The sequence below is a fragment of the Ursus americanus genome, chromosome 4 (genome assembly GCF_024610735.1).
Source record: "Ursus americanus isolate L20-20 chromosome 4, mUrsAme1.1.p, whole genome shotgun sequence".
Classification (NCBI taxonomy): Eukaryota; Metazoa; Chordata; class Mammalia; order Carnivora; family Ursidae; genus Ursus; species Ursus americanus.
The window spans coordinates 21,239,600-21,267,203 of record NC_142130.1 but is presented as its reverse complement, the minus strand read 5'-3'; the positions used below and the strand labels follow the sequence as shown (position 1 = coordinate 21,267,203).

The following is a 27,604-nucleotide window of genomic DNA, read 5'->3' as shown; positions in this document are numbered from 1 at the left end:
AGCAAGCAGGTGACGCTGCCGCTGACGGCCAGCTGGGGGTAGGGGAGAGAAGAGGACGCTTTCCCGATTGTGCAGCGGGAACTGTCACGTGATCCCCCGCAACGCGGGCGGGCGTACCCTCCGTCTCTCGTCTTCTACCTCCGGATACCCACGGGCGCGCGCCGCGTCCTCAGGCGCTCCGGGCTTCCCCGCGTCACCTGCAGCCAGGGCGCCCCCCGCGACGCAGCCATTCATTCCTCCTACACAGCGCGCGCAGCCCGAACCTCCAGGGCCAGGAGAACTGCGAGGCACAGGAGGCGCTTTGAGCTCGAGTTTCGGCGCCAGCAGCAGGGGTGGGGGTCTACCCTGGTGCGCGCGCGTCAGCCGAGTTACCGAGATTCCTCCTAGGAGAGACCGAAATTACACAGAAGCTCAGGAGATGTTAACAGTGGCACGTACGTACAGGGGCCAAGCATGGAGACATACAGAAACGCAGAGACACTTCAAAGAAACAGAAGTAGACAAGAGACTGTGACACAAAGAGATACGGGGCGCAGAAACAGATACAGACACAGAGAGAAACTGATACATAGATAGGCAGACACAGACACAGACGGGCAGTCAAAGGAACACTCCAGATAAACAGTTTAAGACCCAAAGACCAATCCGACACAAACGCACCAACTGCGGTGACACCACCCACCCGCCTGAGCTATTCCCGCGTCCGCGGGTTCGCACAGTCCAGCACACCTAACGGGTATGGGACCTTCTCCCCAAAGCGTTTCCAGAGTCCCCCCGTATCGAATGCTATCCAGATTCCAGGATTTTGGCCCCGCCCCGCCCCCCAATTCCCAGTCCCCCTTCCTCGCCTCTAGGAGCCTCCTTGCCAGACCCTCCTCCCGCTCCTCGGGTACCGGTCTCTCTCCCGCCTCCCGTTTCCCAGTCCCGCCTCTCCCGGCCAGATCCTGCACCCGTTGGCGGGTACGATTCGTCCAGCCGCCACTCCCGCCTTGGCCAGGACCCTCCCACTAACGCTCCCAGCCCTCGGTTGAGTGCTGGGCGAGCTCCTGTACGCACCCCCCCCCGCCCCGCCTCTCTCCCTGGGCCGGAGCCCGCCCCACCTCCACCGCGCCCCGCCTGCCGCGCTCTGCGGCAGTCGGGCGCTCATCGTCATTCCGCTCTTGCCGCCGCCGCCACCCCCGCCCCCCGCGCACCGCCCCCGCCCGGTCCCCGTCACCACCTCCGCCGCCGCCGCCGCCGCCTGCCCAGCGGCCCGGGAGGCGGAGGCGCGGGGGAGGAGGCCCCGCTTGGCTCCGCAGCCCCGGATGCTGCATGACTTCATCCTTCCGCCGGCTCCCCTGCTGAGCTAGGGCCGGTCCGGCAGCTAGCCCGCCGCCCGCGCCCCGCCGCAGTCCCGCGCCCACCCCGCGCCCGCCATGTCCGAGATCCTGCCCTACAGTGAGGACAAGATGGGCCGCTTCGCCGCCGATCCCGAGGGCTCCGACCTCTCCTTCAGCTGCCGCCTGCAGGACACCAACTCCTTCTTCGCGGGCAACCAAGCCAAGCGACCCCCCAAGCTGGGCCAGATCGGCCGAGCCAAGAGAGGTATGCGGCCGGGGCCCGGAGTCGCCGCTTGACCCAGAAACCCTTCGCGGGGCGCCCCCCGGCTGCCGTTCCCCGCCAAGCGCCCGCAGCTCTTGCCGCAGACCAGCGCAGCCAGCCGCTCGTCGGCCGGGGTTTCGGGAGGGGGGGGTGTCCCCGCTGCAGTCTTGTGTCCCTCTCTTCCCCTCTCCCGGGAACGCAGTGCCCCGGATTCGATGCTCGCCACCTCTGGAAGTAGAGCCCTGACACCCGGGCCAGGGGGAGGGGCCGGACGGGGCATTTGGGGCTGCCTGAAGTGGGAACGTGGGGCTACGGGCCGCTTCTTCAGAATCAAACGCTGAGTCGGTGGAAGCTTCGGAAGAACCTTCGGGTGGGAAGGGACGTCCGATTGGAGACAGGACAGGGGGCCGGGGATTCGGTTGTCCTCGTTGTTCGCATGGGGTGGGGGCTCTGTTGGTGCCAGGATCGGAAGAGGGGTTCAAGCGGCGAGAGGATTAGGGTGGGGAGAGGGTTGGACTAGGTGAAGATTCTGTTTGAGAAGGGGGTCTGTCGAAGAGGGGGCTCCCACGAGCAAAAAGGATGATCAGCTCGGATGAAGGAGAGCTCAGGCGGCGGGAGGGTTTGGACTGGGAGGTTGAACTGCTGGTTGGAAGAGGGGGCGTTCCTCCATAGAGAGGGGAGGAGGGCCTGTGGGAGCTGGGCTCGGCGGTGGGTCCAGTCGGCAGGAGAATTCGGATAGGGAGGGCACTGTGGCACGGGCGTCCGAGGGGCGTCACTGGGCCACGGGAAGTAGCTGTTCGGGGCGCGAGGACGCGGGACCCATTCTCGCCGCCACCGCCCCCTGAGGCCGCGCGGCTGACGCGCTTTCTCCCTGCGCAGTGGTGATCGAGGATGACCGGATAGACGACGTGCTGAAGGGTATGGGGGAGAAGCCGCCGTCCGGAGTGTAGACGCGCCGGCTCGGGCGGCGGGCTCCGGGCCCAGCCCCGCAGCGGCCAGGAGCGCGGGCCGGCTATGCGGCTGCCGGCGCCCCCCGCCCCGGCCCAGGCGCCCGCGGGCGGGGGCTGCAGGGCCGCGCCGCCTTCGGGTTGGAGTCGCTGCCGCCGCCGCCTGGCACTCCGGAGCTGTCCGCTTCAGCACCACGGCGGCGGCGGTAGCGGCGGCGCGGACCGGCCCGGAGCCCGCCGCCGCGCTCATGCACTTTAGAACCTCGGGCCGCAGCCCCACCCCGCACACCGGAACGGACACAGAGACCCGCGGCCCTCAGCCCCCGACCCGCCCCCTCCCGCACGGCTCCCCTGTCCCGCCCCTCTCCGGCCGGTCTGGTCTGCAGAGCCGGCTGCCGGCCGGAGTCGAACCGCGCGCGCAGCCAGGGATGTTTGGCTGCGTATTTGCATGAGCTTCCCACCTACCTGAGCCCAGCCCTCCAGGCCGCTCCCTCACTCCCACCCCTGTCTGGCGTGACCCCAGCCTCAGCCTCTTTCTAAGGGACTTCCTCAGCACATTTGTATTTTTATATCCGACTCTTTGTTTACTGGCTCCCCTCATGGTTCGTGCCCCCCCATCCTCCCCCCCGCCCCCAGTCTCGGCCATGCTCTTCTGCGCCTGGCAGATAGGATGGGTGTTGAGTCTGAGATGGAACAAGCCCCCAACATGGTAACCAACCACATGGCCAGTCTGCTCAGGCCTGACCCCAGGCGACTCTCTGGCAGACCCCTCCTCTCAAGGTATCACCTTCCAAGGGCCCAGGTCTGATTTTACCTTGGACCCCTGCATCCTGCCCCTGGGAACCCAAGTGAGGACTGCTCTGCACCTTTGGATGACACCTGTGGCCCTGGAGATGTTTTCAACCCAGGGGTGTCCTTTGTAAATGTTCCTCCATCCTCACTGTATCAGGAGTGTGTGAATAAACACAGACCTCCCTGTGTGTGTGTGACCACTGCTTTGGTCTGCTCAGGAGCCAGGCCAAAATGGCTCCAGTCCCTTTTGGGGAGGGGGCAGATACTTGGGAGTCTCAGGTGCATGTTGCTGGCAGGGAAGGGTTGCCAAGTAAACAGGCCAGCCTGGCCTGAGAAGTTTATTGCAATGTAGCTTCCTTGGGTAAATATACAACCTAAGCAGGATAGGACACTAGAGCTGGAGCTGAAGCTGGGATCAGAAGCATAGAGTAATCTTGATTCAAAGTCTGCAGCCTCCTTTGGATAAATCCAAGTTGAATGGGGGTCAATAATAGGCCCCAGGGATGCAGGTCTTGGAGTCTGGCTAGCATGTGGAGGGGTTCTGCTGAGCTTTGCCCTAGGGGATCAATCACTGGTGGTTCAGTATGGTAAGGGAGGAAGTTGGGGAATCCAGGAAGAATCTGAGGAACCCAAGAAGGAAACCAGAAATCTAGTTTGACCTGGGCTGTATTGTTTCATGTGGGGTTGCTCCCATCAGCTCTATCTTAGGCATGAGGCCTCTGGGATTGTGAGCACCTTGAATCAAACCCTAAGCCCTGAGTCAGGAATTCCAAGTACTTGAAGAGCCCAGGGCAGAAAGACAGGGAGGACCAGAGGATCATGCCTCTGGCCTCACAGCTGAATGGCACTGAGGAAGTCCTCATGATCTGAGTCCTGGAGGAAGCAGGGTGTGGTGGGAGGTCTAGGGGGTGAGAGGATCTGGGTCCCAACAGCCAGCTGGGCCATAGTGAGCTCTCTGCCCTTCTGCATGATGTAAAGATGGAAGTGGAAACTGCTGCCATAGGTTGCATGCCTCAGGGACCAGCCATATCGGGCTTGGGCATAGTGTCTGATCCGAAAGTGGGGAGCAGCTGAGGTCAATGAGATGAACCGGCCTCCATGGACCAGCACCCGGCTCACCTGCAAGGCAGACACAGAAGTCACTGGTGAAGAGTCCATCTCCAGGTTCTCAAAGGTCAGTATGGCTCCAGATACCCTCACAGGTACCACCCTACATCCCATAGCTCAGGGCTCTCCATGGCAAGAGTGAGCCTCCTCTCTTCCCCTGGTCATTCCATGGAGGTAGGGCTATATTCTACCCAGGTAGGAGCATGGGAATGAGGCCAGGTGCAGGGGCACTGCTTTCCTGTTAACTATTCACTCTCCTAGTCTGTGTTACGTCTCTGGAACCTGGCTGCTACCTCATCCCTATGGCAACCCAGTGGCCAATCATCAGCATCTGTGAGCCTGGCCACTCCAGCCCCCTATAATCCTGTCCCAGCTTAACCATCCCCTCCTTCAGGTAACTGCGATCCTGAAGGTGACCCCCCACCTGCTCCAAACTATGCCTCCTTCCGACTTCTGAGCTCTTCCAATCTCCCAAAGCCCCAATCCCTCCTCCCTACCTCTTGGTCTGCCCTCCTTTCTTGTTGCTCCCTCACCTCACTTAGCACCTGGTCCACGGTGTGGACACCTTCAGAAGACACATTCCAGGGATCCCGTTCTCCAGCTAACAGGGCATCCAGCGTGCCCTTCTCAAGCACCACGTCAAAGGAGCCACTGGGGAAGTCCAGTGCCCGTACATCCATGGTCTCCCAGCGCAGCGTGGGCACGTGGGCATAGCGAGCCTGCATCGCAGCCACCACTACTGATGAGTAGTCCACACTGGTCACATCAGGGAAGCCTCCAAGGAACAGCTCATAGCTCAGGGCGCTGTTCCCACAGCCTGGGGTGGGAAGGGATGGGATGGGTGGCAAAAGGGCTAGGTTAGCTTTGGTTCTCACTTCCACAATTATCCATCCACTCTTGGCCCCTCTGCTCTCAGCCTAAACCCTTCCATACTGACGCAGAAGCAGCATGTACAAAAAAAGCACGAGTCTTAGAGTCATACAGAGCTGGGCCCATATCCTGCTCTAACATTCCTAACTGCGTAGACTAGGGGCAAATTGTTTTCACACCAGGAACTTGGATTTCCTATTCAGAAAAATGAAGATAGCAATACCTAGCCTACATGCAGGATGTGATACACTAAATTTAAAAACTAAAACAGCTGGAGAGTAGCTGAAGGAGCTCTGAACTTCCAAGCTCAAAGATCTAGATTCTGATATCTCTAGTCATACAGCCATGGCAAGTCATTCAACTTTGAGACTGTTTCCTTGTACTAAGAATGGGGATACTATTGGCATCATTAGGACCATCATATTATTATTAGGATATTAGTTGTATTATCCTAATCCCTAACCTCTCAGAGAAGCTTTGATGATATCAGCCCCAAGAAAACTTCATGTTAGGGGTTACTACCCTACCTCGGTTTCCTGGGCAGAATTAACAAGTATAGGGGAACTTGATGGGGACAGAGTGAAGCTGATTCCTTGTAATTCCTTAATGTATTGAGCACTACATTTGGGTTCTGCAGATGAATAGGGAGCTCACGCTCTGGTGTGAAGAAAAGATGTGTGTTCACGTAATTGCCACATAATGTGATGAGAGTTTCAATAGGGACAGGCTGTGAAAACACATAGGATGGCTCCTGTCCCCACCTCTGGTGGGGCGGCCAAGGCTTTCAGGGAAGTTGACAACCAATCAGAGTCTTGAAGGAGCCTAACACTCTGGTGAGAAGTACCTGAAAAGTAGTCCCAGGGGGCAGAGTATGGTGAGAGAGGGGGTGGAGGTTAGGGGATAGGATGTGGATCCGAAACACAGTAGGTGTGACTTCCTAAGAAGGCATGCTGGCCCTCTTGTGGTCAGTCTCAGCCTGGGAATGGAGCTGGAGGACAGTTCTGGTGGCCCCACAGGGGATCCCCAGCTCTTGGAATTAGATTGCCTTTAATCCCCATTTGCCTTCCTAAGAGGATCACAGGATCAGCTGTTAGGATAGCCCTAATCTAGTAGGGCTTGGCACCTGGACAGGGCACCCAGAGGTTGCTGGCTGGTCCTCAGCTGCCCCTTCCTGTATTCTTCCTCAGGCCCTACAGCTGAAGAACAGTACTATCTTGCCCGGGAAAACCCAGTGTTTTTCCACACTGGAACCATAACAAACATGGGGAGATACACCACGTGGGATGAGAGGTGAGGGTGGCTTTACAAGAGACCATAAGTCAGTTCAAGCTGAAATCCCATTGGGTTTTCTGACCCACAATCCCTTCACCATCACACATCTGACCTCATACGCCCTCAGAACTCTGCCCAACAGTGGACAAACCCAAAATTTCTTCCTTTGTTTCCCTTGGTACAGGAATGGGCACTTCCAAGAGAACTTTACTAAGGATGAAGGGAGAACAAAGCCTGACCAGAGCCAATCATGCTTACAAAGCAGTGATTTCTCAGCAATTGAAGGCTAGCAATTAAGAAGGGGCTTGGAGAGGCCACTGCCTTCCTGGGTGAAGCTTTAAGGAAGCAGAGCCCTGGAGAACTGAGCCACATCCAAGAACCCCTTACACGGGAGCCCAGAGATATGTGGATGCTATCCTAATACCAAGAGACAAGGTGTAAGCCAAAATACGAATTCATTAACTTATAATATGAAAAATAACCATCACAGGGACTGAGCAGGCTGTCAATCCTCTCTGGTCAGTCCCTTCTCTCTATATAGGAAACACAAATTGAAGGCAAATTAGGATCAGAAGCATAGATTCAAACAAGGAGAGAGAATCAAAGTTGCGTGATACTGGCAAAGCTGGGGCAGCCATACGCCTGCATCTGCCGTGAAGATTTTCTAGCCATAGGTACGAGACACACAAGCCCTCAGGCAGGGTGCTCTGTTCTCCGGACAGTCCTGGATAAACTGCCTCTCTGACTCCCATTTTCAGTAATAATTGATAGCTCACAGTCACTGCACACTGGGTTCTATGCTAAGCACTTTATAAGAATTATCTCAGTTTATCTTCAAGGTAGCTCCGTATATAGAAGACACTGTGATTACCATTACCGTGTTCTCAATGGGGGACAACAAGGCTGCCCAAAGTGGATAAGGAACTTTCCCAAGGTCACAGAATCAGTGGTGGAGCCAGAATTTGGATACAGGTCTGTCTCACACCAGAACCAGCGCTCTTAAACCACTATGCTAAACTGTCTCCCAGTTTTCAAGAGGTCTACTCACCTTCGGTAGTGACATTCCATCTTTAGCTACATCAGCATGACCATCAGGCTTTCATTCACAATGTGGCCATTTTATCAGTCTCAACAGAGTTCAGATGCCTCTCTATGCCCATCCGTGTTGTGCAACAAGAGAAATAGAAGCTCTGGAGTCAGATGGCACCCTTCGCCACTTACTTACTGCATGACAGTAGTGGGCACTGTCAGTGCTCTGACTCGATCCCCTTGGAGTGTTCCTAGGTTTTGGCATGTGTTTGCTTCCGACATTTTGCATCTCTGACACTTGGGGCTGAAACTACCCTCAGGGAGGCTTTGCCTATGATCACAATCCTGCTTGGCCTTTTCTCCTTCCCTGTGCCCTCACTCTTACCAATTTCTCCTGCAAGCACTTTCCTAATAAATGACTGGGACATGAATCTTCATCTTAGGATTTGCTTCTGGGGAACCCAACCTGAGACAATGACCTACAGCAAGGTCACCAAATCCAGCTTGCCACCTGTTTTTATACAGTTTTACTGCTACACAGCTATTATGTATCATTCACTTATGTATGGTCTGTGGCTGCTTTTCCAGCAAAACAGCAGTGCTGAATAGCGGTGACAGAAACTGAATAGCCTGCAAAGCCTAAGATATTTACTACTTGGCCATTTTCAGAAACAGTTTACCAACTCCTAGAGTAAGTCTTCTAGTAATTATCACTCAGCTCTAGGGGTTGTCATGAGGACTAAAAAAGTTGGAAAGGGCTCAGCATACTCCCTAGCACCTACCAGGTGCTCAACTTACATCTGTTGAGGGGGAATGTAACATAAGGTACTCCCAAGTTGTAGGTCCTCTTCTTAGATTTGGGGAATGTTGCCAGTAAAGTTTTTCTCTGATTTTTAGACTTTTCTCCCCTCTATCCAAAAAAGGATACCTCCCAGTCAAGCGGATTTTAAGGCAGTGTTATTCTGCCAATCCACCAGCATAAGAATCAGTTGTGGGCCTGTTGAAACTACAGAATCCCGAGGCCCACCTTAGATTATCCCTAGAATTAGAATCTTAGGGTAGGGTCCACCTTTCCAGGTGATTTTGATGGACATCAAAGCTTGAAAAACATAGATCTATGGTAAATTCATAAATAAATACAATGGTTTAAAAGCACACAGTTCAAGAGAGTTTTTACCTCTGGGGAGAAAGGGTTTGGGGGACCATGCAGAAAACCTTGAATGTACATGGGGCCTTTTATTTAGCTAGGCATTGTCCTAGATATCTTTTATACTCAGTCATTTAAAAAAGCCAATAAATAAGCACTCCTATATTTTTTAAGGCCGAGAAAATGAAGGTGCAGAAATTTAGGTGTTTTGTCCATGATTCCACAGCTAAGATTTTATGTTTTTGCCCATGATTCCACAGCTAAGGTTACATAAGCGAAGATTCCAACATAATTAACTACCTCTAGGGTCCAAGTTCTTAAGCACTAGGTTATACGTCCTTTCTAGTCCTAGGAATGTTCTATTTCTCAAATTGAGTAGGGTATACAAACTCATTAGATTTATTATTTATACTTCACACACATACCGTATTATAGATGTCTCATATATGAGATATTTCATTTAAACATACACATGCTTTTACAAATACCAAAATAAAAACAAAATTGGAAGGAAGCCTGTTGTTCAAACTTCACTGGATCCCTCAAGGCTGGCAGTGGGAGAGAACCCCAGGGCGCAGCTGGACCTCTCGGAGCCCCACTTTGCATCCCTGCGTTTGTACTTTTTGCTGTGGAGAATCCCACCAATCTTGGCTGCAGTCTCCCCTCCGACCTCAGAGGGCGCTGTCCTCAGTCTCCCCTCCGACCTCAGAGGGCGTGTCCTCGTCCTCACTGCACAAGGGACATAGGACCAAGTTTCAGGTAGGGCTGGGAGTGTGGAGAGAGGTCTCTCCATGTGACAGTGGCGTCCGGTGCCCATTGGCGTTAACAGATAAACGCTAGGCATCGTGCTCGAGGTGCCTGAACGTTCCTTATCCGACTTGAGCTCGCAGTTCTATTTCTAGAAGTGAATCTGAAGCTCAGAACGGGTTCACAACTTGTCCTAAGTCATACAGCCAACTAGCATTGGGACTTGAACTAAGTCCTCTGAACTCTCCAGTGCTCGAGGCTGTCTCCCCGAGGGTCCGGAATAGGGTCCTAGGATACCTACAAACTCAGACTCAGAGACTGTCTTTCTCCAGGGGGGAGCTTGTACTGAGAATCTCTTGGCTCCCGTTGCCCTGGCTAAATACTGCCGAGATTCTGAAGTTACTGGATCTTGGCTCCCGAGAGGGACAAACAAACTCGAGGAAAGCGGACAGGGCGGGGGGCGGCTCCAGCTCGCTCTACCTGGGCTGGGGAGCGCCGGGACTACCCACCTAGCACGAGGATACGGTCTTCGCGCCGCAGCTCAGGCTCCAGGAGGGAACGGAAGGAGGAGAAGTCCCCGAACCACTCGTAAGGGGCACAGTCTGCCGCATTTAGGTAGCGCTGATCCCAGTACTGAACCTCACGGTACCTGCAGTTCTGCTCTGGTATCTCAGGCGGGGGGGCTGAGGCCCGTGGAGAGGCCATGCTTGCAGCCGCAAGCCCTTCAGGACACACTGCCGGCACTTTCAGACCGGGCTTGGCGCCCCATGTAGCCAATAGGGATGGTATCATTCGGGAGGCGTGGCCCTTGTGTCTCCGCCCACCACCTGCAGTTGCCCAACATAAACACGTGGAACTTCCGTCCTCTGGTGAGCGCTCTTTGAAGAATACTCCGGGTGGGAAAATCATATGGTTCAGAACTTGAATCCTCCAAACTTGTACTGCTCCCTCACTTCTGAGAGCCAAACTCACAGTGTCAGACTCACTCGGCTCATCACTGGTTATTTTCAGCTTGGCCGGCTCCTTCCATTAAGGAGTCTCAAAGTTAATGAAAGATTCATTTCTACCCAGTTTTGAGCACGCGGAAGGCTCTCAGAGGACGCAGGAGGGGGCGCGGCCACAGGTCTTGCCCTTCAGGAGAGACTGGCATGAGACACAGATGAAGCCTCATGCCAGGCAGGGGAGAACACGAACAGAAATGTTGCAAATGTTCGATCTACTTTAGCGTCTGTGTGCCCAGAACCAATTATGCACTGAGGAGTAACACTATACCTGCACGTCTGTAGTGTGTAGTGCATCAGGAAAGGTGTAGAAGAAGTAAACTTTAGTGGAGTAAATAGGACATGAAACCGGACAGGGATCAGTCGGTTGGGTCCGCCCGCTCGTGGAGCGGAACTTAAGTGCCGAGGGGTCGGGCTTCCGGAGTGGCGGGCCAACACGAGCGGCGCAACGTCAACATGGCGGCGGGCCTACGGAAACGCGGCCGGGCGGGTCCCGCAACCCGGGCTGCGGGACTCTGCGGACAATGGCTGCGGCGCGCCTGGCAAGAGCGGCGCCTACTGCTGCTGGAGCCGCGCTACACGCTGCTGGTGGCCGCCTGCCTCTGCCTGGCGGAGGTGGGCATCACCTTCTGGGTCATTCACAGGGTGGCATGTGAGTGCGCCGAGGAGGAGGGGAGGGTAGGGAGGGGGACCCGAACCCCCTACCCAAACTGGGACCCTGATTTGGAGCTGAAATCCAGACCCCAGATCCAATCAGTCATCAATTGCAGACCATAATTTTTATCCAGGTCCCAAGCCTGCTCCATAAAACCAAACCCTGCCTTAATCCCTCCCCGATGATGGAAGGGGCGACCCTAAAGATTGGCCCTCTGCCCTGACCATACAGCCTGCTAGGCTAAGAAAATAAACCAGCCTGGAAATCAAAAGACCGGGGTCCGAGTTAATGTACTGCTGCTCCCTTTTGTCTCTGTTGTTTTGGACATGTCCCTTCCCCTGCTGGGTCCAGATTTTCTCATCTGTTCAATTCTGAGGTCTCAAAGTCTCTTGTCAACAGTGGCATTTTGTGACCACTTGAGTCCTTTGGGTATTATTGGGGTCTCCTTTCCGGGCTGAATTTAGACACTGGGCTTAAGGCTGTCTTGCTAAAGATGATTAATTCAACACATTTATTGAATGTTTATTATATGCTTAACACTATGCTAGGTGCCAGGAGTACAGTGGTGAAAAAATAGACACATTTCCTATTTGGGTGTATGGGCCAGGACAAAAAGAAGTTAGTAGAAAATGATAGTGGATCATATTCATCATGACAGTAGGAAGACAGGGAGCCCTAAAAGACACAGGAGGGCACTTAAGCCAGACTTGAGTCCCCCTTTAAAGGTAAGAGCAAGCTAGTTGAGGAAAGAGAGAAAAGGCGAGGAGAAAGAGCACTCTAGGCAGAGAATCCTGTAACTAAAACGTCCAGTCAAAAGAGAGTCTGCTTCCTTTGAGGAACTGAATTTTTTTTTAGAGCTGGATCAGAATTCAAATGACTGTAGCAGTGAGAGATGAGATTGCAGAAGTTGAGACCAGATCATGAAGCCGTCTGTCAATTGTGTTAAGGAGATAACTAGCATGGTGGTTAAGAATTTAGGTCCTCATGGAGTTCCAGTCTCAGTTCTGCCCTTCTTAGCTCACTGATCTTGAACTAGTCACTTAACCTCATTAATTCATAGGTTCCTCTTCTAAAATTGGGAATAATCGGATTTGGTCTTTATCTTGGGAGCCTTGAGGAATCATTGAAGGGTTTTATTTTTTTATTTTATTTTTTTTAAAGATTTTTATTTATTTATATGACGAAGAGAGAGAGAGAGAGAGAGAGTGAGCACAAGCAGGGGGAACAGGAGAAGGAGAAGCAGACTCTCCACTGAGCAGGGAGCCGGATGCGGAGCTCGATCCCAGGACCCTGGGATCATGACCCAAGCTGAAGGCAGACACTCAACCAACTGAGCCACCCAGGAGCCCCTCATTGAAGGGTTTTAAGCAGAGAGGTCTGACATGATTTCTATTCTAGGAAGAGCTCTCTGGTTGCAGGGTGGGAAATATATTGTAGTGGGGTAAAAGTGGAAGCTGGGAAACTAATTAGGAAGCTGTTGCATCATTGAGACTAGAGATTATGTTAGGTCCAAATGTTCGTATGTAAGAGTAGAAAAGGATGAGAGGTAGTAGAGTTATTTAAGATGAAGAATAGGCAAGATTTGGTGACTGGGTGTTGGAAATGAGAAAGAAGTAAGTGTTAAAGATGTTATTCAGGTTTGTGACCTGGGCAGCTGGGAGGTCGATGGTGCCATTCATGGAACCCAGGAAGGGGAACAGATTTAGAGTGGATGGTTTGAGTTCAATTACAGACATGTTGAGTTTGAGATGCTTGGGCTCACCCAGAGAATGTCAGATAGGCAGTGAGATAAGGGGTTGTGATAGAAGTCATGGGAAAGAGCTGGAACTCTGTGTTTTGAGGGGCTGGATGTGTGTGGGGGACAGACAAGTTCTGAACGTGGAAGTAACCACACCGTCCCATCCTTTTCCAGATACAGAGATTGACTGGAAGGCCTATATGGCCCAGGTGGAGGGCGTCATCAATGGGACCTATGACTACACCCAACTTCAGGGTGACACTGGACCTCTTGTGTGAGTGGTGATAAGGGGTTCAGTGAGGACCTAAGGGGCTGACTGGTTACCAGGCTGGGTAGCCTGACCCTGACTCCTCTTCCAGGTACCCAGCCGGCTTTGTGTACATCTTTATGGGGCTGTATTATGCCACTGGCCGGGGCACTGACATCCGCATGGCCCAGCACATCTTTGCCATGCTCTACCTGGCCACCTTGCTGCTCGTCTTCTTGATCTACCACCAGACCTGCAAGGTGAGTCCATGCTGCCGGGAGCAGGGGGCCCCAACTGGCAGTGCTGGGGAGTAGGGATGGCTCAGGGTTGGTGAGTTGACCTTGTTCCCCACTGTGCCCACCTCTCAGGTACCCCCCTTCGTCTTTTTCTTCATGTGCTGCGCCTCTTACCGCGTCCACTCCATCTTCGTGCTGCGGCTCTTCAATGACCCAGTGGCCATGGCGCTGCTCTTCCTCAGTATCAACCTCCTGCTGGCCCGGCGCTGGGGCTGGGGCTGCTGCTGTTTCAGGTCGATACCCCTCCCTTCTCCCCCTCTCTCATTCCGTATTTCCATCATTTCCTCCCCCAGTTTTCTGCAGCAGAGGAAGTAAGGGAGTAACCAGACAAGGGCCCCACTAGACAAGTCTAGGATCTGTAGAAAGGCTCTGCCCCCACCCCCCAAACACACACACCCTCTACCTGTCCTCTCTTCTAGACAGCATCTGTTGTTGGAGTTGGTCCTTGCACATTCTAAATACTCTAAATATGTATTTGCTGGTTCAGTCTGAGCATAGAGACTTGGTATCTGCCTCTTACCCTCAGCCTCCTCCCAGGCTGCTCTACCCTCCTTCCAGCAATTCCGAGTGTGAGCCCCATCCTGGAGCTTGCTGGCAGGGGAGGGGAGGGGGAGATACATCATTGGGTGGGGCACATGGCCCTGGAGCTGATCTCCCCCCTTCGTGTGCCTTACCTGCCCCAGCCTGGCGGTCTCCGTGAAGATGAGCGTGCTGCTCTTCGCCCCCGGGTTGCTATTTCTTCTCCTCGTGCAGTTTGGCTTCCGTGGAGCCCTTCCCAAGTTGGGCATCTGTGCTGTCCTTCAGGTACCCACCCCCACCCCTTCCCTTTCCTAATGAACGGGAGGCTACGCTCTGGCCTCCTTCCATAGTTCAGACTTCCTCAGAGCTAACAAACAGGGTTTTGGAGTGATTCTGGGCTTTGCTTTTATTAGCGGTAAAATAAGGGTGTTGAACTAGATGGTTTCTCAGGGTCTCTCTGATTCTGCCCACTTACGACATAGTGAACCCAAACCTAAAGGACTGTTATTACCTGCCTTCTCAGCTTCTTTGGCTCTGGCCTAGATGTGGAGGCTGGCTTTCCTGCTATTCATGGGGGGATTTGAGAACCTCTGAGACCACGCCCTCTGTCTCCTCCCCTTGCTGATTAGTATGAAGGCTCAGTTTGAGCCTGGGCACCTCTGCTGACATCACACCTATCCTCAGGTGCTGCTGGGGCTGCCCTTCCTGCTGGAGAACCCCATTGGCTACCTATCCCGCTCCTTTGACCTTGGTCGCCAGTTTCTCTTCCGCTGGACAGTGAACTGGCGCTTCCTCCCTGAGGCCCTCTTCTTGCATCGTGCCTTCCACCTGGCACTGTTGGCCGCCCACCTCACCCTGCTCTTTCTCTTTGCCCTCTGCAGGTGGCACAGGTGAGAAAGGGGAGCAGTGTCATGGACAGAGTTGGGGGAAGTATGAAGGGCCTGCTTGGGGGAGATGTTGAGTTCATGTGGGTGAGTCTAGAGCTTGCCATACGATGGGGGCTTGATAAATGTATGAATGGCTTCTCCCCAGGACGGGGGAAAGTATCCTGTCGCTGCTGAAGGATCCCTCCAAAAGGAAGGTTCCACCACAGCCCCTCACACCCAATCATATCCTTTAAGTCATGAGAAGGTAAGTCTTGCCCTTTCCAGTTAGCCCTGGATGGCTGGTGACCTGGGGGAGGGAAAAGGAGGTACCAGTAACAGCCACAGCCCTGTTCATGGGAGTAGAGCTGTTCCCTCCACCAGTCTGCACCGCTGTGCTAAGCACTTCACATATTTAAGCATATTTTATTCTTAATCCTGAATATTATTTGACTTAACCATTATGAGTACTCACTCTCTGCCTGGTGTCGTCCTAAGAGATTTACGTACATTCTAACATTTAAAGCTCACAAGAGACTCTGAAATAGAGAGTTGTTTTTATTATTATTATGCTCATTTTACAGATGACAAAATTAGGACATTAAGGAGTTTAAGTAACTTACGTCACTCAGCTTGTAAGTGATGAATGTAAACACACTAGGCCTTACGGCCATAGTATCATTATCTCCACATTAGATTGAGGAACAGGTCTGGAGAAGCTAAGAAATTCGTCTGAAAGGGTGCATCTCAGAATGGCAGAGCCAGGGGGCTGTCTGACCCCAAAACTTTTGCCCCTTTGCTTTGGAACCTCCCTGCCCCCTACCCCCATCCCAACTCCTGGCCCTTCTGCTCCTGCCCTTGGCCTTGACCACTACGTACAGATCATCTCTACCCTCTTCACCTCCAACTTCATTGGCATCTGCTTCAGCCGCTCCCTCCACTACCAGTTCTACGTCTGGTATTTCCACACACTGCCCTACCTCCTGTGGGCCATGCCTGCACGCTGGCTTACACATCTGCTCAGGTACTGGCTGGGACAGCCTGGGCGAGTGGGAAGGGCTAGGGAGCTCCCCATCCCTAGGCTGACCGTGGAGGGTTGGGGGTGAGCTGAAGGGCTGCAGGCCTAGAAACTGGGCAAAACCTGAGCGGCTTTCTCATCTCCAGGTTGCTGGTGCTGGGGCTCATTGAGCTCTCCTGGAACACATACCCGTCCACGTCCTGCAGCTCTGTGGCCTTGCACATATGCCATGCTGTCATTCTGCTGCAGCTCTGGCTGGGCCCCCAGCCTTTCCCCAAGAGCATCCAGCACAGCAAGAAAGCCCACTGAGATCCACCTTCCTTCCCCTCCAGTCCGCTCGTAGGACCCTGGATGGGAATAGACTCTGTGCGCTTCCCAATAAACCTTACCAAGTCCACGTCTGTGCAGCGTACGTGCAAGTGCCTGCACCAGGCTGTGAGGGGCATGTGCGCTGCAGATAAAGAACTCGTTTGGGCAGTCCAAAGAGGCACTTTATTGCATAGGAACTGGGGGCTGTGGCTCTCTCCCCTTCCACTGCAGTGCATGGAGCTCAGGAGGGAAAAGTAATGCCACGGGAGGAGTGGGAGAGAGAGCACAGGCAGGCACTTTGTGTGAGGGCAGGGGGTTCTGGGAAGGGGATGAGAAGCAGTGGGGGTCAGGCCGACAGCAGCCTGCCCCTCCCAGTGCCGAGAAGCCGGCCAAGTGGCAGTGACTTGAGTCTGTTGGGCGGCGCCGCCAGAGGAGCGCGCGGCCCTCACACGTTTGCCGGGCTGTAGCACAGCAGGTGTAGCTGCAGGTTCTGGTCCCAGTGGCGGAGCAGCAGGAAGAGACCCCGGGCCGCTGCTTTGAGAGCAGCCAGGTCAAGGCCATCGGGCAGGTGCTGGGCCCGCAGCCAACAGTCCGCTTTAGCCGCTGCTAGTTCCCACTCGCCAAAGGCGGCAGCGCAGCGGTGCTCCAGCCACGCGAGTGCCACGGCTGTGGCCCACGTCCGGCCCCTCAGGTCGGCACCGCCCAGCCCTTCTGCACCCTCTGAAGCCTCAGTGTCCGAGCCCCTCCCGCTGTCCACCTGGCCTGGACCCTCGGAGCCTGAGCTGGGGGACGGACTGCAGGAGGCCGTGGCACTGTCCCTCTGGCCAACACCAGGTCCCAGAAGTGCCCAGGGAGAGGAGGCCGAGGTGGGGCTGAGACTGGCGCGGTGCACGGCGAAGGGCGACGCACGACACAGGCGTTCCTTTGGGATGCGCACCGCCGCACAGAAGGGCGCGTCCAGGCGGAAGGAGCCGGGTGCCTCCTGCAGCCGTACCTGAGGAGAGAGGAGGTGGGGGGAGAAGCGAGCTGAGACAGTGCCCTGGCCATGGCAGCGCCACCCTCCACCTCCCGAGTCCTCACCAAGGGCAAGTAGTCGTGGTCGCTGCCTTCACTGTTGCCCTCACTGGCCTGGCCCTGGTGGGGGCTGCAGAGTCGGTGGCTGGCAGAGCCTCTGGCCCTCCCGCCGCCCAGGCTGAGCCTAGAGGGAGGCTGGGGGGGAAGGTGATGAGGACTTCTGGTGGACTTGGGGTTGCCATTTTGGTTCGGGTTCCAGCCGCCTACCAGAGAGCATCCCTGAGGTCCTGCAATGGAGTCAGTCAGTGCGGGTTGTGGTCCCTAAGCCCGGTTGCTCCCTACCCTTGCCCCGACTTTGAGGGTTACCTTTCAAGTGCACAGCTGTCGGCAGAGGAGATGCATCTAGATGGCCCTGCGGGGCAGACGTGCTTGGGGGCTCAGCTAGCTCTGTAGGGGCACAGGAGATGGGTGAACCGGGAGGGCGGCTGGTGAGGTGAGGGCCAGCACCTGAGAGGTCACCCAGGAGGGACTCTACCTGAGCTCCGCACCTGCAGGGCTGAGGGCAGGACCTCCCTGGTGGTAGCATCCACAGCTACTGGGCAAGTGAAACAGGAAGGGGCAGAGCTGACCTTGCTTGTCTGAAGGGCTCGGAGCCAGGACCTCCGGGCATGGCCTGTGAGACCAAGGAGCAGCGTGCTGAATGGGAGCAGGGGCACTTACCGCACCCACCCTCTACAGAGGGCCTTATAGAAACAAATCTCAGTGTTGCGTGCAGCTTTTCCATCTGTCCACTTTTGAATGGAGTAGAGTCCTTTCTAGGAGCCAGCTTACACTCCCCAACTTTGACAAGGAGTTAGGCTGAACCCTCAGTGCGTAGCGGGGCTAGACCCTCTGGCCACCCAGAAATCGAACATTTTATTCACCACCCAAATGAAGTGCTGACTGGTGGCTTTTCTGTCCACTCATTTCAGCACTGTCCAATAGAACCTTCTGCAGTGAATGAGATGCTCTGGATCTCCGTGATCCGGTATGGCAACCACTAGCCGCAAGTGAGTGTTAAGCACTCGAAGTGTGGCTAGTGCCGCTGCAGAACCGAAATTTTCACTATTGGATTTACTAGTCCTCCTGAATGACAGATGGGTTTTTATGTTATAGGCGCTGTGAGTCATTAAGAAGATCACATTTCCCTCTGTGCTGGCTGCAAGGAAGCTTGCCAGTTTTGGGTCCCATGCTCGCAAGGGCATATAACTTCATGGTGTGCGTATCTTTAATATAACCCGATTCTCCACTTCCTTTTATTATTACATTGCCCTGCTTTTTTTTTTTTTTCTTGTCAATACGGGTGAGCCACCTCAAATTGTTCGTGAGCAAAATGAGGTTTGGAGTGATCAACACACAGACCACACCTCTCCTCCTCTCTGCCCCATACGGGCTCCGTGGGCCCTCCTGGGGTGCACCTGCAACTCACCTCGGTCAGCCGTGGCCTCGGCCCCTCTGCGGAGAGCCAGCTGCTCATTGTCCCGGACCACGGAGGCTGCTGTCAGCCGGTGGAGTGCTTGGTCCCAAGCACCTTCTCTTTCAGGGGGTGACAGAGGCAGCGAGCCATCATCACCAGGTCCCCACAGTGTCTCTAGCCCAACACCCACCTCCCAGCACATAGGCTGCTCCCCACACAGGGCCCGGATCACCACATGGCAGCGTGGAGCCTGAGGAGGCAGGGCCTCTGCTGGAGGGGCTGACTCCCCACTGGGGGGCATAGCCGTGAATAAGAAGGGGGGTTCCATCAACATGTCCCAGTCCATAGGGGCCGGGGAGAGCAGGTTTCCTGGAGGGAGACAACCGTAAAGGCAGGGGCAGTGTGGTACCCTAGGCCCCTCCTTTCTGAGACCTTCCATGGTCTCGGAATCCAGCTCCCCATCCAGCCCTTACCTGAGTCGTCCAGGCCCTGTCCCAGCTGCTGCCCTGACTCAGGGCCTGGCCCATCGGGTGCTGTGCCCAGAGAGGGGTGCCGGGGATTGCCAGGGACTGGGTTCACCTGGCCTGGGGGGGATGAGAGGCTCCGGCCAGCCAGAGCCGCTCTGTGTCGACGACCCAGCACCTCAGCACTCAAGGCCCCAGACTGCACATAAGAAGTGGGGTCCACTGGTCAAGAAATGAAGAGGTCCCGGCCATCACACATGCAGACACAACTGGCCACAGAGCCCTTCGTCCAAAACTGTGGGTGGCTACTCACCACCCTTGGGAGCAAGGCCGCTCTATGGCCCCTGGCCACCTCCCAGGGCCATCTTACTCCTTGCACTATTTCTCACTTGACATTGTTGCTCGTCTCTGATTTTGTTCCTGTTTTCTCCCTCTTTGTCTCACTAGCTTCTACTTGTTCTTCCAGATGTGGCTCTTGCTTTCCTGACTCCCTCACACAGGGTTAGTCATCTCGACTCTGACCCTCCCCATAATGCCGTGTCCCTCCGCTCAGCACCGTATGTCACATAGTGTCATTATAGATTTACCCACTTATCTCTTCAGCTGGACTTACTAGTACCCAGTGCACAATAATGGCCTTTAGCAGACAGTCAATAAACAATTGTTGGATACATAGGAGAATGGATGTGGCTGGAATCTCACCTTGACTGGAGCCAGTGGGGGTGGAGGCAGGGGGCAGGAGCGGGAGCCCGCAGGTTCTCCCCAGGCCAGACTGCGGCAGCCCTGCTGAGAAGGGAGATGCAGGGGAGCCATGCCCTCAGGGGAGCCAGGGGACTCGCTGCTGCCTGTGGAGCCTGGACCTGGCTCCGGGCTGGCGGAGCAGTGGGTGAGCACATACTGCTCCCGGATGTACGAAGACTGGAAGATGCGGCGCCATATGGCTGGGTCAGAGGAGGGGTTGGGTCCAGGGTCCGTGGCTGGGTCTGTCAGAGCATCAGTACCTGCTGGGAGGTGAAAGAGTGGATCCCAGCCCTGGCCTCTCCCATGGCCCACCCCTCCGGCATGGCTGCACGCGACGTCCAAGTCCTCACTCTGCTCTGAGTCTCCAGCAGCCCACGGGCTGGACAGCTCCGCTGACACAGTGCCTGTTCCCAGGAGCTCCGAGGTGCCAGTGGGCTCAGTGCCAGCACTGGTGGCAGACGGTGCTTCCTCCGGGGACGGGAACACAGAGCCTCCCAAGCTCTGCCAGCCAGCTTCTGGGCCCTAGAGAGGGACAGTCGTTGGAGAAAAAACTGATTGTAGTTACACGCTGCCTCTTTCCAAACAGGATTTAAGACGTCTCACCACAAGAGGCAATAAAGTTAATAAGCCAGAAATGAAAGCCCAGTACTGAGGAAGGAGGAAGCATACATGCTAATGACAAGGTTAATAGAGCTCCCTGGCTGAGCTTCAGGTTTGGCCGGAGCTTCCTGGCAGGCAGGCAAAAAGGCAAACACTCCATTATATAGCTCTCAGGATCAAAACGAGGAAGTGTGCTTATTTCTTCTAGAGAGAGAAAGCTTTTTATAAATCAAAATAACTACCATTTCTTAAACTCCTACTACATATCAAGTATCCTACCAAGTGTGCACGTCGTGACCTCTAATTACAACAACCCTATGACAAAACTCAGTATGAGGAAATGGGCTCAGAGAGGTGAAGGGACTGGCCCAAAATCGAATGGCTAGTACATGCTAGAGTTGGGATCAGAGATTTCATCTAGACTATGCTCCGTCCGTTTCTGAGTGTTACAGGAAACAATCCAGATGGTGCTTTCTGTAGGGCACCGTGTGAAGAAATGAGCGAGTTTCACAAAACCCTCAGAGTGAAGGCTAGAGCTGTCTTCTATGGCCGTGTGCTTTAACGACCTTTGGTAAAAGCCAAGGTCAACACTTTATGGGACAATTGAGTGGACGACCTTATGAAGAGGGCAGACTTCAGTCCCCTTGGGGTGCCCAGTGGGATCCCTGGGGAGGCCTAGGTTGCAGTAGGAGAGCTTGGCAGGGAGAGGCACAGGGAGTGGAAGAGTTTTGAAGACATGCAGGGACTTTAGACATCCCAGGCCTACCCCTGGGGCGCGGGGCCGGAAGCCATCCACCCTGAAGAGTGAGCAGTAACCGAGCAGCTGGTCCCCAGGGTAGAGCGCTGGGATCTCCCGGGGTGTCAGCAGGGCCTCCACCACATCAGGCACAAACCAGTCCACAGAGATGTCACTTAAAGCGGGTTCCAGTGCCTTCCGGAGAGCCTGCACCAGCTGTGAGGAGTGGCCAGAGGGAGGACATGGGAGAGACAGGTGCCACACAGCCCACGGAGCAGGAAGGCCACCCTTCTGCTGATGCCATTTGCCCAGCTCCTGGGCTGGGGGAAGCAGGGTCAGGCTGGGGTCCAGGGAAGGAATGGGGGTAGGCATTAGCAAGGGGACTGAGCGCTCAGTCCTCAGGTTTGGTCTGTCTCCTGGCCTGAGCTAAGCCCGTGGATGAGGCAAGATTTGTCGAGGATATGGCTCTGCACCAGGAATAAGATTGGGGGGGTGGTCAGAGGGCCATGTTCCCCACACCTTTGGCCTCCTGCAGCACCCCAGAGAAACACCAGCAGCTCCTCTCCTGACTGGCGTCTTTAAGGAGGGAGGAATTGGAATGGGGGAGTAGAAGTCCTGGTCGAGGGTGCCAGGAGACCCCGAGGCTTGACTGGGTTCTGTTGCAAGCTTAGGGTAACTTGGGGGAAGGACTGCTGGGAGTAGGGAACAGGGCCCAGGCTCAAGCTCACCATGGGCTGCAGCCTCTCCCCAGGCCTGGGGAAGTAGGCCTGGCCCCTGCTGAGGGCAGACAGACCCTGAAGCAGCTGGTGGCAGGCAGGCCCCAGCCCAAAGGAGAAGCACCTGATGAGGGAAGGGAAGCAGCTGTGACCTCCCGGAGCCTCTTGGGCATGGGGGTCAATCTCGGACATGGGCTCAGCCCATACCTGGCTGCCCCCCTGTGCCACCGCATGAGCTCCAGGGTTTGCTGGGTAGCAGCGGCCAAGGGCGAGGCGGCAGTCAGCAGGAACAGCTGCCTGGGGTGGGCCCTGTGCTGGGGCTGCCCCACGGCCCAGGTCAGCGCAGCCAGCACATCTGGGGGGCCACTTGCAGCCTGCAGGGTCTCCACGTTCTCACAGATCAGCTGCACAGTGTCCTGGAAAGAAAAGGCGTGCTTTGGCCACGCCAGGCTGAGACATCTTCCCCAGGCCCCCCAGATCCCCAGACCGTACTCACATCACTGCAAGGCCGGCTCTCTGGAAAGAGGGGCTGCACCGCCGTGCCAAACACGGCCAGGTTGATGAGCGTCTGTGGTGGCAGTGACTTCACAGCCAAAACAATGGCATCCTGGGGAGGGCCAGGGAGGGCAGCGTGAAGCAGGCCCCCAGGGCAGTGGTAGGGATGCCAGACTGCCTGCCTTCTCCAGGCTATGTGAAAATGAGGAGCTGGAAGTGGGGGTCTGGGAGAGGCCGTGCGCGTGTGAGGCTGTGTGTGAGACTGGCCAGGAGGGAGACCCTGGAGTGTGAGGGATGCTGAGTGTGTGAGAGCCCCTGGAGGGGTATGTGAATCCTTGGGTTTGGGATCAGGGGTGACTGAATGTAACTTCACAGGTGAGAAAGGCTCTTGGAATCCACGAGATGCCCGGGTGTAAGGGTGGGGGTGCGTGCGTGCATACGTGTGTGTGTATGTGTATGCGTGTGAGCGTCTTTAAGAGGCTGCCCTCGGCCCACCTCAGACCCACTGCCTCCCCCCACCCCTAGGCCGCCCACACCGTGCCCCCACAGGCCTTGTGTGCTACGCTGCTGCCGTCCAACAGGAAGAGAAGCTCCCGTGTAGCTGCGCCCAGGCTTCCGGGCTTGGAGCTCAGGTCTGGGCAGAAGCTCAGCACCAGCACGGGATTCAGCAGGATGTCCTTGTGGAAGCGTCGTTGCAGGAACCACACCTGAGCATGGGAGCTGCAAGTCATCCTGGGCCAGGCTTAGTGCAACTCCAGCCTGGGCTGGCAGCAGGACCTAGGCCTCAGGCTTCTTCTATCGAATACCCCCAGAGGGGGCACCTCTTTATAGCCCTTTGAATAAAGGCAAGAGCAAAGGCAGGGGGCTGTCCTCTGCTTGGTAGTCCTAGCCCCCATCCTCTGAGACACACCCCAGGGAGACTTGCGTGGGCCCTCCTATGACAATACTCATCTGGCGTCTGGGATGGCGGTGGCAGCTACTAGGAGGTCCTGCCAAGAGCAGACTCATTATAACATGAGCCTACTTATCTGTTCCTGTGCACAAATGCAGCCGATGGTGGGGTTAGAGGCCAGGCCAGGACCCCAGGCAGCCATACCTGCTGGTCCCCATCGCTGTCCCTTCGCTGCAGCCTCTGGAAGTCCCGGCGGGCCCTCACCTGGGCCTCATATTCTGCTGAGCTCAGGCTGCCAGCCTCTAGCATCAGGTGTGGCTGGTGGGGCTCTAGGGAAGAGGGGACACAGCTGTTAGGAAAGTCCCCGTCTCTGGACCCCAGCTGCTCAGTCCCACTGTCCCAGGTGGACCTTGCAAGTCCAGCCACCCTGTACCATGCCCCGCCCCCCAAAGATGACTTGATTCATCTGGCTTGGGACCCAAAAATCTATACTGGAAAAACGCTACCCAGGTGGTCCTGAAGCAGGTCAGAGCTGGCCCACTGTGTGCCCCAGTCTCTCACCACTGGGGTGCAGTAGGATCTCCAACGCCCGGTCACAGCGATGGCCCTCTGCTAGTGTGACACAGATGGTGGCTGCAGAGCTGGCGTGAGGTGGGGCATCTGCCCGGAGAGCATGAGAGGGGCTCTCCAGGCCTGAGGGAGAGAGAGGCAGAGAGAGGGGATGGTCACCCCACCCCCAGCCAGTCCCGAAGAACAAATATCGCCTTCCCAGAGAACAGTGGTGTGGGCAAGGAGCAGGACTGAGTCCGCTCAGCTCTCAGAGCCTGATCTATGGGCTTGGATGGAAAGGGGAGGGATTTTGTTGCTTTCGTGGGCTGGGGGCGGGATTCCCAGTCCTGTTCCTGGCCGATCAGTTATATATCAACCGGCCGCTGATTTAGCAACCTCCCCCACTTCTTGCACAAGGAAACTCCACTTCATCACTCGGACTGGTCTTAATCTAATCATCTTTCTTCCCATTGGTGAGTGGAGCGGGATATAAATAAATTACACTGACAAACCTGGGGTGGGGGGGACATTGTGAAGAAACGTCCAGGGAATGCTTCCACCAAAACAGGAGGTTCCTAAGGCTTAGGTCCTTGGTTGTTTTGTTTTGGTTTGGTTTGGTTTTTTTTGGTCCTGTGTTCCTCCCAGTCCTGAGCCCTGAATCAGTCCCCAGTCAGCTATGCTAGGAGGGGCACCCACCTGCCAGCAGGCATGGCCCAGTGACCAGCATCTCGAAGGAGAAGGTATACGGGGCGGGGCAGCGGGCCGGGCCTGAGAACACATCCTGAGGGGCTGCTGGCTCCTCCCAGGCCAGCCCTTCCTCCTGAGGGCTGCCCACCCCGAAGCAGCTGGTGGGGCTGGAAGGGAGCACGAGGAGGGTCACTGGGCCACCACGGAGGCCCCTAGCCCCTCCGGCTGAATGGCCCCAGACCTTCCCCACCCTACCCATCCCCCAGGGCACCCTACCAAAGCCCCCTCACCCGCACTAGACCCAGAGAAGCCGAGGGAGGGACGAAGAGAATCACCATAGGCCCAACCTGTCGTCACAGAGCCCCGGAGGCCTAGGGGGCCCAGGTGGACCCGATGAGGCCAGTGGGGTGAGCACAGAGGGCAGAGCCACGCGCAGCGCCCCATCAGGCCTGGAAGGCAGCTCCCGGCTGCTGCACAGAGTCACCGTCATGGCTCCCGCCGCACTGATGAGGCCCGTGGGCAGCACCAGTGTGGACCGGGCCTGGGCCAGATCCAAGACAAGATGACCTACGATGAGCGAGAAAAGGGGTCAGAGGGGGCTGGAAGCAGAGGCGACGGGGGAAATAGGAAATGGGAGCAGGCACTGAGTCAGGGGAGCCTGGGCAAGGGGGGACTTTACAAAGTCGGAGGCACAGGGGGCTAAGGAGTTAGTGATGCAGAATGGAGGCATAAGCTGAATGATGGCTGAAGGAGAGGCAGGATGGCAGTAGAAGGATCTGGCTGTCATCAGAAAAAGTAGTGACATCCTGCAAATGGAGAGCTGAGGAGAAGGGGACATTTCCACACCACCCCCAAGATCCTAAGGGACCCATACCCTCTGCCCTTCTTCCCCTGCCTGCTCATTCAACCCTTGGGTATCATCTTCCTAAGGACCCTCCCTTGTGGACTGACATCTCGCATAGCCTGGAACCTAGCCTGCTCACAAATCACAGCTCATGAACAGTCAGGGACTCCCCACTGCCCACTAGGAGTGGCTCCAGAATTTTCTACCAAGAGGAGTTTAGGAGCAGCGATCTATTTAGAAGCTGGCCATAGGACATAGAGCTGTACTTGCATTCTGAGCACACTGTTTTACTCATATCGTAGGTCTATCTGGGGACTGGTGGAATCATGGGAGTCACTGCTGCTACCAGAAAACTGGCCAGGTGTGTACAGCAGCAGTCAAGGCCTTACATGGTCTGGCTCCAGTCTACCTTTATAGCCCTTCCCCACGATAATCATTTATCCATTCTTTTGAGAAATGCTTGCAGAATAAATGAAGAGAAGAAGAAGATGGAAGGAAAGAAAAAAGGGAGAGAAGAAGGAAGAAAGGGGCTTCTATCCTAACCAGCTGAGGCTTGGGGACAGCCTGATACAGCGGAGAGCACAGGATCAGGTTTTGAGTCCAGCTCTCTGGCTTCTAATTCTGCCCTTTGGTAACTCTCTTGTTTTGAGGAACCTCAGTTTCTTCATCCATGAAATGGGAGTCATAATAACTATATCTCAAAGACTGGTGAGGAATGAGATAATGTATGCTTAGCATCCGACACAGAAGAGGCTGTTGTTATTATTTTCACACCTATAAAAGGGGCTAGGGAACAGCACTTGCATACATACCTCTCTGGATTCAAATGAGGTGATATCAGTGACTCGACATTGTCAACTGTAAGTTACTACGAATAGGAGGTATTTTATTACCATCACTCAACACAACTTACTTCCAAACCTTTGCTTACACCATTGCCCCTGACTGAAGTGCCTTTTCCCTCCTCTCCACTTCACCACTCATACCCTTCCTTCTGGCAAAATGCCAGCTCCACTTTCTTCTGGAACATTCCTGGGGCCTCAGCCCAGAGTTCACTCTGGCCTCTAACTACCTGCTGGGCTATTACCAACTCTCAGCACCACTGGATGCTGTCTCTCTTACCGGGATGGTAAATCCCACGTTCAGGAATCAAATGAATGTACAAATAAATAAATGAAAGAATGAAGTGCAAGCCACAAAACCTAGCACAGGAGTGGGCTTCCATTCCCCAAGCCAGCAGTCATATGCCACATTCTGTGCTGGGGCTTGGAGATGGCCAGAGCCCGGTCCCAGGCCCAGGAGCTCACGCTCCAGTGGCGGACACAGACGTGCGGACTGCCTGCTGTGTCTGTCTCCCAGACCGCAAAGCTCGGGTCAGGCCTGGGTCCCGTTGCCCCAGCACCCGGTGCGAGTCAGGTGCCTAGTCCACGACTGTTGAATAAAGCCATGAATTAATGAATGAAGAAACCAGCGGCTGGAGGGGGAGCCGGCGGGGGTGGGACGCAGAGCGGGGGCTGGAATGCGAGCACGGCTGGCTTTCGGGGGTGTGGCGGGGGCGCCCGGCGCCCGACACTCACCCTGCGCGCAGCGGCGGGGCGTGGAGGCCCCCCACCCGGGGCCCAGAGCGCGGCAGCACGCGGCTTGCGAGCGTCGCCGGCTCTGCAGCTGGAACGAGACGCGCCGTCCGGCAGCCTCCGCCTCGAAGCCCGAGACCACTTCGGCCTCCGCCAGCGGGTACACGAACACGCCTGGGGCGAGGGGGCACAGGCGGCGTCGGACCTCGCCGGGCCCACGCTCCCCGCCGCCCCGCGCCCCGCCCGGGCCTCACCTTCCACCGGCTGCGGCTGCGGGTTGTGGTAGGTGAGCCGGGCCCGCAGGCTGAGGCAGGGACCGTTGGCGCAGGCCCGGACCCAGGAGTCGGTGAGGGGCAGCGGCGTCCAGCTGGAGGGGCAGTACAGGCCGGGCATGGCGCCCCTGGGGGAGGGGGGCTCGATGAAGGGGGCCGCAGGGTGGGTCCCGGGCGCCCGACTCCGCCCTCCTGCAAGCCGCCGGGAAAACCGAACGCGCGCCCTGGGACGCGGAGCAGCAGGGCGCACCGGGCTGAGCCGGGGGCTGCGGCCGGACCGACAGGTGGCGAGGGGAGGGAACAGGGGGGATGGCGTGATGGGCATCCTAGCCGGTTACCTGGGAAGCCGGGGCGGAGCACTGCTCGGAGCCGCGCGGGGAGCCGGGGAGCGGAGGGTTAATGATTAACCGGCGCTCCGGACGCCCA

At 55.9% G+C, this 27,604-nt stretch overlaps 4 protein-coding genes across 6 annotated transcripts in view; 2 read left to right on the top strand and 2 right to left on the bottom strand.

Annotated features, from left to right (window-relative positions):
• ECE2 (endothelin converting enzyme 2) overlaps positions 1-10,867 on the bottom strand; it is a 32,200-nt gene extending 21,333 nt beyond the window's left edge. Inside the window, exons 1-3 of one of the 2 annotated variants that reach the window (XM_045776675.2) lie at positions 10,002-10,796; positions 4,961-5,244; positions 3,969-4,439 (exon numbers count right to left, since the gene is read on the bottom strand). In XM_045776675.2, coding sequence (XP_045632631.2) covers positions 4,152-4,439; positions 4,961-5,244; positions 10,002-10,401 — 972 coding nt within the window. In that variant the 5' untranslated portion in view covers positions 10,402-10,796 and the 3' untranslated portion in view covers positions 3,969-4,151. Of the gene's footprint in view, positions 1-3,968; positions 4,440-4,960; positions 5,245-10,001 lie in introns of those variants that run through there. The other variant, XM_087861460.1, reaches the window with a different exon arrangement.
• Positions 1,173-3,508, top strand: CAMK2N2 (calcium/calmodulin dependent protein kinase II inhibitor 2). Its single transcript, XM_045776677.2, has 2 exons — positions 1,173-1,584; positions 2,461-3,508. The coding sequence occupies exons 1-2, from the start codon at positions 1,416-1,418 to the stop codon at positions 2,529-2,531; spliced, it is 240 nt and encodes a 79-aa protein (XP_045632633.1). The 5' UTR covers positions 1,173-1,415; the 3' UTR covers positions 2,532-3,508.
• Positions 10,868-10,916: 49 nt separating the features above from the next.
• Positions 10,917-16,226, top strand: ALG3 (ALG3 alpha-1,3- mannosyltransferase). Of its 2 annotated transcripts, none has more exons than XM_087861458.1 (9): positions 10,917-11,145; positions 13,061-13,160; positions 13,246-13,393; positions 13,502-13,662; positions 14,113-14,233; positions 14,633-14,838; positions 14,981-15,058; positions 15,692-15,835; positions 15,976-16,226. In XM_087861458.1, the coding sequence occupies exons 1-9, from the start codon at positions 10,950-10,952 to the stop codon at positions 16,136-16,138; spliced, it is 1,317 nt and encodes a 438-aa protein (XP_087717584.1). In that variant the 5' UTR covers positions 10,917-10,949; the 3' UTR covers positions 16,139-16,226. The 2 variants fall into 2 exon arrangements, with proteins under 2 accessions (XP_087717584.1, XP_087717585.1); XM_087861459.1 differs by having other exon boundaries at positions 10,927-11,108.
• A 357-nt stretch (positions 16,227-16,583) lies between these two features.
• On the bottom strand, positions 16,584-27,299 carry VWA5B2 (von Willebrand factor A domain containing 5B2). Its single transcript, XM_087861461.1, has 19 exons — positions 27,161-27,299; positions 26,910-27,080; positions 24,836-25,055; positions 24,498-24,700; positions 23,814-23,945; positions 23,457-23,581; positions 22,912-23,067; positions 22,362-22,472; positions 22,073-22,281; positions 21,878-21,989; positions 21,180-21,365; positions 20,164-20,335; positions 19,775-20,073; positions 19,082-19,271; positions 18,621-18,977; positions 17,688-17,825; positions 17,519-17,599; positions 17,219-17,439; positions 16,584-17,132 (listed from the first exon to the last, which is right to left on the bottom strand). Exons 1-19 carry the CDS (start codon positions 27,297-27,299, stop codon positions 16,584-16,586), a joined length of 3,771 nt encoding a protein of 1,256 aa, XP_087717587.1.
• Between the last annotated feature and the right edge of the window lie 305 nt (positions 27,300-27,604).